The following is an 11,588-nucleotide window of genomic DNA, read 5'->3' on the forward strand; positions in this document are numbered from 1 at the left end:
ATAATTTATAGCAAACTTTTTACATACTTGTCAAAACCATGTATATAAGGTTAGTTTTACTAATATTATAGCAATATTAACAATAAAAATAAGAATTCCAACTATAATTATTTTACTATGCAATTATAGTCGTAAATACCAAGCATATTTCTCTCAGTGCGACATTTTCAATCGGACACAAGACGCCATATGTAGTGACATATTATACTGGCGTACATTGACAAGCAACGTAACTAAAACGAAAGCAAGATTTCATATAGGTTTCAACTTTTCACGCAAATCGAAGAGAAAGTGCAGGCCGCCTTTGACTACACGTTTAAAACACAAACAAAAAGAACATAAGAAAAGTAATCTTGTTTTAATACTAATGTGTCCGATTGAGACTATTGTGTGTCCGTTTTATCTCGTGTTTGTTTCAGCTTGTGTCCGATTAAAACTGCATTCGATTGCGACTGTGTCCGATTTATACATCTTGCTTTGCCTGTTTCATTTTTGAGTTCATCTAGAACACACCCCGTCTGTGACACTTATATAAATATACGTAGAGAGTGTCGATATATACACATTTTTATATTTTTACATATAGAAACATATAAAAGTAATGCGTGTAAAATATGTATGTACAGAACACAAAACCAATATAACGTCTGTGTAAAACATCACAAATTTTTTTTAGAAATGTAAAATATTTTATTATATATATAGTTTTATATATATATATATATACCCTTACGAAAAAGAACTACTGCCGATTACATATAAATAAAGTCACTACTATAAATATTACTGACAATCACATAAGAATATTATTAGATATTACAGGAATCACTGAAAATATTACTGGCAATTACACAGAATGCCAGTAATTTTTTTACCACTGCCGCAATATATTACTGCTAGTAGTTCTTTTTCGTAAGGGTAGTTATATATATATAGTATACGCTCATATAAAGTTTTCGTATCTTACTTTATACTAAAAAATGTGTTTTCCTGATAATACGCTGCTTTTATACTATAAAATTTTTTACTAAAAAATGTCATAGATTCTGCTTCTTTCAAAACTGTAGTGGTCACTCTGTATTATTACATAAACCTGTATTGTATGTGCGTACAATAGCTGAGTTAAGTAAATAGTATAATTATGAAAACTATTGTAGNNTTTTGGTCAATCTTTACTGAAGTCGCTAATAGTCCAAACACGACGGGAAATTTTTGATTTTATAGAAGCATATGTTACACATGATCTTCCAGTTAAAGACAATTCACCGTTCATATCTCCAAGCTCGATTTTTATCGAATTGTGGCGAAAGAGTGGTAAGAGAATCACATTTATTAAGTACATTTTTAATTCTTTTACATTTTACATATAACTTGCCAAATTCAGCTGTCGATTTTACCTCCTTTTTATGTGTGTGAGAAAAGTTTACTCAAAGACTTTTTACCTAATACGGATGCCTACTGTGATGTGCTATTTTCGTTACTTTTTGTTACTTTTACAAACAAACACAAAAAGATTTAATAATATTTTGTATCGTCTGTCAACGAAATATATACCAACAAACAATACAAACTACACAGTTTTAGGATTAACCTATTACTATTTTGTATGCATGTGTTAGGTTACAAAATTCGTAGAAAATAACTACTTAAGTATTCTACATAAATAAAAACATAACCAACAAAAGTAGTATACTTTTTTTCCTTTAATATATGTACATACACAATAGTAGTCTATGGAGATTTTGAGTGAATTGTGTAAATTATCTTAATAATATAGAAATTTACAGTCATTAATATAAATAAATTTTTAATTATAAATTTATACTTATTATACAGTTAGAATTATTTTCTAGCACTCAGTATATTTTACATGGTCACTGACAAACATGTCTTCTACAACTTTATGTTTGAAAAAGCCATAAACTTATATCATAACATGTGAGTATATAAATTATTATGATAAATTTCGCAAAATGTTTATTTGTGTAATTCACATTATACGGTATCGTCAAAACGTAAAGACCATATTATTTTTTCTTTGAAACATTTATTAACTAATTTTATTAACTAATATGAATGTACTTTTTATACTACTCTCGTTTGTTATTAGTTTATCACGTGATAGTTATGCTACACAATTAAATTTTAATATTTTATGGAGCAAACTACTATCGGAGATGCCTACGCACAAAAATACGTATTTCCTAGGAACTTTAACGACTGTGATAACTTCTTGGACACACGTTGGTTATCCTATAGTACAAGTAAATCGACACAACAATACACGGACTCTTGAAATACTGATTAGAGACTGCTTTCTAAGTAATATGAAGAACTCTTGTGTAAGCACGTGGTGGATACCTGTGACCTACATAACAATACAACAGTCTAACATGACATATCAATGGTATTTACAACCAGACGAAAACAATATTATAGTTCCGAATATTGAAGAAGATGATTCTGTCCTTTTTATGGATGTACCTGGTAATATTTTTACACACATGGATTATTTAGTTTTGTTTATTACTCTTACATAGTACCTTTTAAATTTCCGTCAATGTAGTATAGTTACTGTTTCTTGCTTTATTGTTTTATTTCTTTTTTTTGTTTTTCTAATATTCTCACTGTTTTCTTTTGTCACTTTTACTAACACTTAAATGTTGTAGGATATCGCGTCAACTACGATCGTAAATCTTGGGAGAATATTGCTCTCTTCTTGAAACGTAAAACGTCTAAGATTTTATCTGACGTGTCATTAGCCCAAATTCTCGACGATGCTTTTTATTTTTTAATACAAAATACAGATTATAATGAAAATTTTGATTTAAATACTAATGATAATCTAGACATATTTTTTGATATTGCAACCAGTGTATTTCACGTGAACAATTCCTACATAGCTTGGTATCCTATATTTACTGCTTTCGAGTACTTATCAAAGATTTATCCCTTTCCCGAAAGCGCATACATCAAGGTAATTACTACTAACATAATAAATAATTTAGATGCTAAAACAAGATATACTAAAATGATACCTAAGTTTTTTACATTATACTTATAATATATTCTATAAAACTTTATGCCATTAGTTTTTACTTTTGCAATCAATACACAAAAAATTTTGTATACTAACTTATAAATAAACAAGTTGTTTTCAACATAAAAATCCAAATCAAAAAGAAACACAAGATAAACAGATAAATTCTATTTATCAGATGACTTGTTTGTTGATAACTGTCCAAAACTATGTTGTAGAAAAACATGTGATACATTAAACAAATAGTAAATATTATTTATTAAATATCTGACGTTTTCAAACATGTATAAGTTTCAGATAAAAAAGACAAAACATTTACATGTACATAAGCGTTTGATAAAAACATTGAAATATGAAATGTATTAACTTTAAAAACTAACTAATTTAAAACTTTATTCTTACGAAAATATTTTATATATATAAACATCATTAAATAAACTTAAGTGTAAGTGTTAATGTATAAAACAAACTCATATATTTTGATTTATTAGGATAGAATTCTGGATGTATTGCATAAGTTTCTTGAAGATTCGTCGCATACACCTTCTTCCGAAAATAATGTCACTAATCAGTTATATTACGAAGTTTTAAAATGGGCATGTATTCTCGATAGCATAAAGTGCAAAGATATTGTTATGGATGAATTAACATGGCATATAGAAAATCTTGCACAAAACAGGTACGTTATTGACTTAAAAGCAACATAATAGTATTAAAGACGTTACCTGATTATAGTTATGTTGTTTTACGTTTATATACGATGTAATCACATAAACTTTACATTGTTCTTATTATTGTTACTATTAGTATTTTTGTTGTTGGTGTTGTTGTTGTTCTTGTTCTTGTTCTTGTTAAAAAAAAAACATTATCGCGACTAGTGATTTCTTAATTTCTTTCTCTCTCTCTTCTTTGAGTAAAGTTATATATATTGTTTCTTTGCAGACTTTTGCAAAGTTGGCAGAAATGGATATTTTGCCAGAGTTTAATGGTAGAAAATTCCACGTATGAGAACTCTTCTATATGGTATACATTAAAAACCATGTATGAAACGCAGTTAAAAGAAGAAGAAATGTTTAAATTTTTACCTTGTTCTCGACTTCGCAGCAATATTTTCTTATCTTTCAAATCCTTTGCTACTACTTTTCTACCATCTTCTGAACGTAGTGTAGATTTAAAGAAAAGTGATAGAGTTTCTTTTGTTTTTACTATTTATGCGAAGCATTCAAAAACTCTTGCGTCGCTGACGTCTATACTAGAAGAAATACGTTACATAGAAAGGTAAACCATTTTTTTGTATGTATAGACTTTTGCATATTTACATAATGTAGTTACGTTCTATATAAACTGCATATGAAATCCATTTGCCGCACATACCATGTTGTATTATAATATATACTTAATACGTAAACAAATAAATTTTACATATTAATTGTCATTGTTACTTGTGATAGCGACATTAACATAGGTGCACTAATGAACTGTATTATTAACAACATATATTCAGACGAAGGCTTGTCGATGGTACGTATAGGAAGTACTATATATAGTCATTTGCTTTATCAATATATATGGTTTACTTTATCTAATTTTACATATATAAAAATTTACACATTTCGGTTTTTATACATATCATGTATTTATATACGTAAGTGTGGTAGAGGTATATTGTAGTTATATAATATATCTTAAAATGGTTTTGATATAATAACGTTAATATGTACTATTATGTGTTTTTACACAATGCGCATTCACATCACATTCAATGCTAACAGCACAAAATATTTTCAGGTTACCGATGGAAAGTTCTTACAAATGCTGAGAAACAGACATCGTGCGGTAAATGTTTTTATAGACTATTTGAAGTAATCTATAAGTAGTGTTTCTTGGTGTTTAACGAGTTTTTTGAGTTTCTAAATGTAAACTAATTTCTATTTCTAAATTGATATTTTGTTTGTTCTTATAAACATATATTTTATTTATCTAATCTCTGCAAACATATACAAAAGTATTATATAAGATTTTGTAATCTGTTCCAGCCATCTTATGTTATTGTCGCCGTAAAACAAAAAGTTGATGATCGTCGTGCTTTATTAGTTAAAGTAAAAAATATCTTCTTTCCAAACCGTAAAATGCATTTATTTACAGAGATTTAATGGTAGACTTGTATACTCGTTTTATTTATCTTAAAGGAAAAAATGCTACCAATTACTTGTTTTTCTCAATACTTATGTGACTTGTGTGTAATAAGTAAAGTTTTCTTTTATGACAACAAAAAATATTTATTACTTATATTTAAAATCGGTACTACAGTTTACCGATTTTAATATAGTTACTAATTCGCGCCAGTTGTCCACAAAAGAAAATCAGATCGGTATTAACAATAAATAGTTTTTAATAGTATATTTGATTAAAGTATTGTTGTAAAGTTAAGTATTCAATAAGCATCTTGCACAAAACATAAATATATATTAAGTACAAAGTAAAACAATACAACATATATACATAACATTATAGAAATAAAAAAAAAGTTAGATATTATTTAATGTTAAGTTTAACAAGATTTATTGATAAGGACTATTACTAATACTTATAAAACAAAAACAGTTAGGGTAGTTTTACTCTATTATGTTTTAACTATAAGATAATGTTTGTTATATAATTTTTATTTACAATAAAAAGACCATTTGCACTTCATTTCTCTGGTTACTTTTTAATGTTTCTTAAAATTTAAACAATGTGCAATATTTTCTACTAAGTTTATATGTGAACATATTTATATAATATAATAAGATCCTTTTTTTTGCTCTACTACAAATACACTAAGAATAAATGTGTTACCACAAACGAACCTATATTGCTTGCTACTTTTATCGTCTCTTTTTGAAAAGTACAAAGGTACAGTAATTTCATTTCTATAATAATATTTGGTGTTACAAACCTTCTGTATGACAACTCGAAATAGACAAATAATGTCATTTGGCGTAATTTTTATCTATTGGTTTATTTATTTTAACTCATAAACATTTTTATAATACTACAAAAAACTTTAAAACTTTACATATATCTTTCTTAATGAACCTATTGAGACGTCATGTAACATGCAGTACACTAGATGCGCGCGTACTCTCTATAATAGATATTTACTTATAACTGCAATACGTTAAAACTTTATCGACAGACGCGCTATCAGAATTATTGCGTCATTCTATCTTTGTATTATATCTAATATGCAATAAAATAGAGCGAGATGAAATAACGCTCTACTTTACCGCAGCTAACTCTACAGATTTACATCAAAGTATCAATTACAAGCGAAAGTGATCAGAAACCCTGATTAAACATTATATTGTACTATTTGATTTCTCTTTGTGTATGTGACAATCTTTCCTGAGTTCATCAAGAAAAGAAACTCGGTGTTTGCATAAAAAAAGTAAAGAGTGCAAAGTGGAGATAACGGTTTGTGTTAAATTGGCGGGATACTCGCTAACATCCAATAGCTGTAAAGTAAGATGGCTTTCTGATATGAGATATACGCAAACCGAACAAGTTTTTGTCCGTTTTACTTTACATTTTTCATTGAACATAGTGTAGTTTTCAGGCGTTTTTTTGCTCTGATTTATGTATATGTCACAGAAAAACCTGAGAGCAGCCAAACCATGAAACTTTTTTCCGACATAATCGCAGTTGCTGCTTTTACCATTACGTATCCATAAAACTAGATGTATGAAACACTTACAAAGCAACAATCACTTTCAATCGTAGACAGAACAAATGTAATTCTCTTTGAGTCTGTGCTGCACTCACTTTTAAATAGTTTAACAATTTGTTTATAGTTTATTCAATGTAGTTGTTTCAAAAAAACAACTATTGAATTGATTATCTCAAATAAAACATTTTGAATATGAACGTTATCGCATATTAAACAGTGAATATTTACATTTCAAAAGTCATAGTTTTATCACTAACCATATTTCTATCAGTAAAGATAACTTTCGTAGACCGCGAATTCAATTGAACGCGATTTACATATTGTAATGAAGACTAAGTACTTTGTTTCTTCACTATGCGCTCTTCTGCGAGCTTCGTATATCGCGATTTATAAAACGCGGCATTTCTGTAGATCAGAATATCGCCGAACTACGAAACCTACCTTTATACAGTAGCGTAGTAAGAAAAGACAGCTACCGGTGCAGTCTTTTTCCCTTATTCTTTATAAGATTACTTCGATAATAATTTAAATAACAAGCAAATAATTGGTTTACTCTTGTAAAAATCCTTACTTTTTTACGTTTTACTTTTTTTTAACCAAATAATTTTTTTAAAATACAAACAAAGTACTAACTTGATCGTAAATTATTTGTCTAATTATTTGCACAATTGTCTGTGTTACAAACTGTAAATATAAAAGTGTGAACAATTCGTACGTTTGTGTGCTACGTAATTATTTCGAAGAAAAACAAAGCGCATTACTCATAAGCAAAAAAAACAAAGCAAGTTTTTCATTTTACATCAACGCCTCTAGTAATTTTTGATAAACAAGAAACGCCGAATTGATTGAAACAACATTTTCTGTCTATTACGCAAGTTGGAGAAGTAAGAAGAAATGAGATTGTTGTATTACATTAAACAACGATCGAACTGTAAGCATTGAAATTGCGGGTCTATATTGTTCCATCGAATCTTTGTTAAGAAAGCGATCGAGACGTACCGCTTTCTTTGCACCTTTCTTAATACGGCACTGTCTCTATATGTATCTACATGACATACACTCTAAGTAAGATGTTTTTCACAATACAGATGTTTTCATCGCGATATATATTTCTTACTTCACGAAAACGACTGTCCTGTAGTTATCGAGTATCTTTCAAACAGGCAAGATCGCAGATATCTTTCGACACCTCGTTTTTGTGACCGTGTATAATGAGAATTCTTGTGTTCCAATTTTCATATTTTAATTGATGAGATTATTGTCTTAAATATGGTAAGTCACCATAAACTTGTACATTATTTGTTAAATATCAATATTTGGTAGCAAATGTAGCTTCTATCTTTCATTACACACTACCAAACTATGAAATTCGTTTTTTGTTCTTTATATATAAAAGAAATATATCTACTCGATTTTCTTACTTATTATACGACTTATAATATTTGTCACTCTACTCCGTACATTTCGATTACATGAATACTACTACATTTTAAATTCTTTTTTGCACTGATGTAATTTGCAATGTGTGACATATTATATTAATAAAACGCGCTTCACAAATGTGAACAGTTTACTGTAGAATATAGCTTTGTTCGTTGAAATAATATTTTGTCATAAACGTTTCACAAACTTTGGACTCGTTTTTCTTCACTTGTTCTTCTATATAGTAATTAAATGAACCCATGATAAATATGTGAATGTATGTGTATACGTGTATGTGCAAGCGAGAAACATAAAGACATCGCAGCATAATGATAAACATACTAATAATAACGGTCATACACATCTGTTGGTAACAATAATATTTGAAAACGCACTTTATGACCGCGTTTAGCAAAACAAACGTTAAGTTGTTGTCTTGTCGATATTCGACGTTAAGTAAATAGTTCTAAAAATAAGAGCCAATTATATTTGATTACTACAGAGCAGCTTGTTTTGCTCAACGCAACCATTTATTCTATACAATTTAAATCCGTTGTTGTGCTTTCATTTGCATATTTCTTGTTTAACAACCAATTTACTTTTATAGATGCACATTACGCAGATGCTTACATTCTGTGGTACTTTGTGCTTAATATTTCTAACCGAAATTGCTTCTTCCACGGATGAGACTTTATCTGAAGAATTGCAATGCATAAAACCGATATCCTATGAAATGAAGATTTTTCCGCTAATACAAAATAACTCTCTTAACGTTGAGACTCGCGTCAAAATAAACGTTAGCTGTTTACAGTCACCTATAAAATTAAATTTCGGACGTTATTGTGATACACCGGAAATTACTTTTATTAGTAATAATATATTAAGACGTGATAATCTTACTTCTTTGTTTTGGACAACGTCGGTGTCATTTTTGACGAAAGATCAATCCAATATTTTACTCATTAGAGTTTTTCAAGTGAATCACATACTNTGGGACTTAACACCCCGAATAACATATCTACAACCCGGAATATATTGGATAAATGCGGTATATAATTGTATTTTAGACAAAGTTGCTACTGTTTTATCAAATAAAGAGCAATCTGAAGAATCGAAGTAAGTACATACTAACTTAAAACATTATTTAGTATTATTTTTGTTTTGTTGCACTATGATTTATATATATATTGACAAGTACTGGAACAATTTATCTTTAGCACTCACGATTTTCACTACACAGATATTTAATTTTGCCACGTATTCCCGCTAAATGGATATTTCCATATTGGGAAAACTCAGCAATTAAGGCCACATTTAGTATTCGAATTTACCACAACATCGATGAAATAGCTCTTTCACATATGCCTGGTGATACACGTCGTGAAAGAATTACATACTTTCCCCNTTCGTCTATAATGTCTACTCATTTAGTAGCAATAGCAGTCGTACCTTCTATCGTAGCAAATTCCTTGAATTTTTTTAAGGGAGATATTATAATAAACAGAGTAAAGATAAACAGTAACTTGTTATATGCACAATCTCTTATTACAAATATCAAGCAACATGTTAAAAACACTTGGANAGATGTATCNTGGTCACGTGTGATTTATGTAGCACTTCCAATAAATTCTAGCCATTACAAAAGTATAATAACTAAAAATCAAGTTTTCTTCAAGTAAGATACTACTCAAGACAATAAAACNAGTTTATAAACAGATGTACCAAAAATGACACAATTGCACTAAGACCAATGTTTTTCAGTGAAGCTGAAATTACATACGATGAAGAACTAGATTCACTTGCACAACAAAAAAAGGTAACATGTTTGGTAGCACGTAATGTAATACAAGAAATGTTTAGTGATTGGTTACCTACATTGAAACGGTCTGATTCTTGGTTTATGGAAGGTTTTTCAACATATTATGGAGTGTATATTATTGATAAGGTAAATCATACAGTATCATAGTCGTTTACACTTGTAACTTAAATGGTTTGTTACACGCAAATAGTATTTATAATAAACTTTATCCTACTAATATATACTTATACTATTGCAACACGTCCATGTAACACTGTTGTAATATTATTTATTTACATTTTTATTAAGATCCAGAAGTAGTATCAGAACATAGGTATGTATTAGATACTATATATACATATGTATATGTATATATTTATGAGTATATATGGTATCGTCATTTTCTACGTTTAACCCTATAACTCTAAAACGCAAATTTATTTATATTAGAGAAGAGCAGGTCAACAGTTTAACACTTTATGTTTCTCTGGATAAAGAAGCTTTTTGTTTTCGATTTTATCTTATGAATATTTTACTTATAAATATATTTTTTTATTATTTGTTTATCATAAGAACGTTTGAGTATCACTTTTGAGTATCACTTTTGAGTATCACTATACAATAAACTATAAATTTCTGGGTGAGTCTCAGATAGACACACGACGGAACGGATACGGCAAAATGTGTAATATCAGACACAGACTCAATCGCACACGACAAGACACATACACAGAACTGAGACAATCGGACACAGTTACAATTGAACACAAGTCAAGACGTACACACGACATTCTCAATTGGACACAAGACGCTTGTAGTGACATATTATACTGGCGTACATTGACAAGCAACGTAACTAAAACGAAAGCAAGATTTCATATAGTTTTCAACTTTCCACGCAAATCGAAGAGAAAGTGCAGGCCGCCTTTGACTACACGTTTAAAGCACAAACAAAAAGAACATAAGAAAAGTAATCTTGTTTTAATACTAATGTGTCCGATTGAAACTATCGTGTGTCCGTTTTATCTCGTGTTTGTTTCAACTTGTGTCCGATTGAAACTGCATTTGATTGCGACTGTCCGATTTATACATCTTGCTTTGCCTGTTTCATTTTTGAGTTCATCTGGAACACACCTCGTCTGTGACACTTATATAAATATACGTAGAGAGTGTGGATATATACACATTTGTATATTTTTACATATAGAAGCATATAAAAGTAATGCGTTTAAAATATGTATGTACAGAACACAAAACCAATGTAACGTCTGTGTTAAACATCACAAATTTTTTTTAGATATGTAAAATATTTTATTATATATACAGATTTATATATATATATATATAAATAAATATATATTTAGTTATATATACATAGTATATGCTCATATAAAGTTTTCGTATCTTCCTTTATACTAAAAAATGTGTCTTACTGATAATACGCTGCTTTTATAATATACAATTTTTTACTAAAAAATGTCATAGATACTGCTTCTTTCAAAACTGTAGTGGTCAATCTGTATATACAATAGCTGAGTTAAGTAAATAGTATAATTATGAAAACTATTGTAGATTTTTGGTCAATCTTTACTGAAGTCGCTAATAGTCCAAACACGACG

General features: G+C 28.9%; 2 protein-coding genes across 5 annotated transcripts; both read left to right on the plus strand.

Moving 5' to 3' along the window:
• Positions 1-1,026: 1,026 nt before the first annotated feature.
• LOC109862337 (glutamyl aminopeptidase-like) lies at positions 1,027-5,490 on the plus strand. 4 transcript variants are annotated; one of them, XM_020442365.1, is made up of 10 exons: positions 1,027-1,121; positions 1,225-1,314; positions 1,854-1,938; positions 2,111-2,487; positions 2,670-2,977; positions 3,532-3,719; positions 3,983-4,318; positions 4,492-4,561; positions 4,829-4,876; positions 5,077-5,490. In XM_020442365.1, exons 3-10 carry the CDS (start codon positions 1,871-1,873, stop codon positions 5,191-5,193), a joined length of 1,512 nt encoding a protein of 503 aa, XP_020297954.1. In that variant the 5' UTR covers positions 1,027-1,121; positions 1,225-1,314; positions 1,854-1,870; the 3' UTR covers positions 5,194-5,490. The 4 variants fall into 4 exon arrangements, with proteins under 4 accessions (XP_020297954.1, XP_020297953.1, XP_020297956.1 ...); XM_020442364.1 differs by lacking the exon at positions 1,027-1,121 and having other exon boundaries at positions 1,142-1,314; XM_020442366.1 differs by lacking the exon at positions 1,027-1,121 and having other exon boundaries at positions 1,294-1,314; positions 1,837-1,938.
• Positions 5,491-7,908: 2,418 nt separating this feature from the next.
• LOC109862336 lies at positions 7,909-11,586 on the plus strand. Its single transcript, XM_020442363.1, has 6 exons — positions 7,909-8,021; positions 8,779-9,287; positions 9,412-9,846; positions 9,933-9,987; positions 10,079-10,116; positions 11,542-11,586. Exons 1-6 carry the CDS (start codon positions 8,019-8,021, stop codon positions 11,561-11,563), a joined length of 1,062 nt encoding a protein of 353 aa, XP_020297952.1. The 5' UTR covers positions 7,909-8,018; the 3' UTR covers positions 11,564-11,586.
• The last annotated feature ends 2 nt before the right edge of the window (positions 11,587-11,588 follow it).

This window comes from Pseudomyrmex gracilis, unplaced genomic scaffold, assembly GCF_002006095.1.
Source record: "Pseudomyrmex gracilis isolate BER0280 unplaced genomic scaffold, ASM200609v1 scaffold_1639, whole genome shotgun sequence".
NCBI classification, from domain to species: domain Eukaryota; kingdom Metazoa; phylum Arthropoda; class Insecta; order Hymenoptera; family Formicidae; genus Pseudomyrmex; species Pseudomyrmex gracilis.

Bases quoted from the DNA above. Each gene is read 5' to 3' on its own strand.
- LOC109862337 (XM_020442365.1), top strand. From the start codon at position 1,871: ATGGTCACTGACAAACATGTCTTCTACAACTTTATGTTTGAAAAAGCC. The intron at 2,488-2,669 runs GTAATATTTTTA...TAAATGTTGTAG, and splicing joins CCTTTTTATGGATGTACCTG to GATATCGCGTCAACTACGAT. The intron at 2,978-3,531 runs GTAATTACTACT...TTGATTTATTAG, and splicing joins CCGAAAGCGCATACATCAAG to GATAGAATTCTGGATGTATT.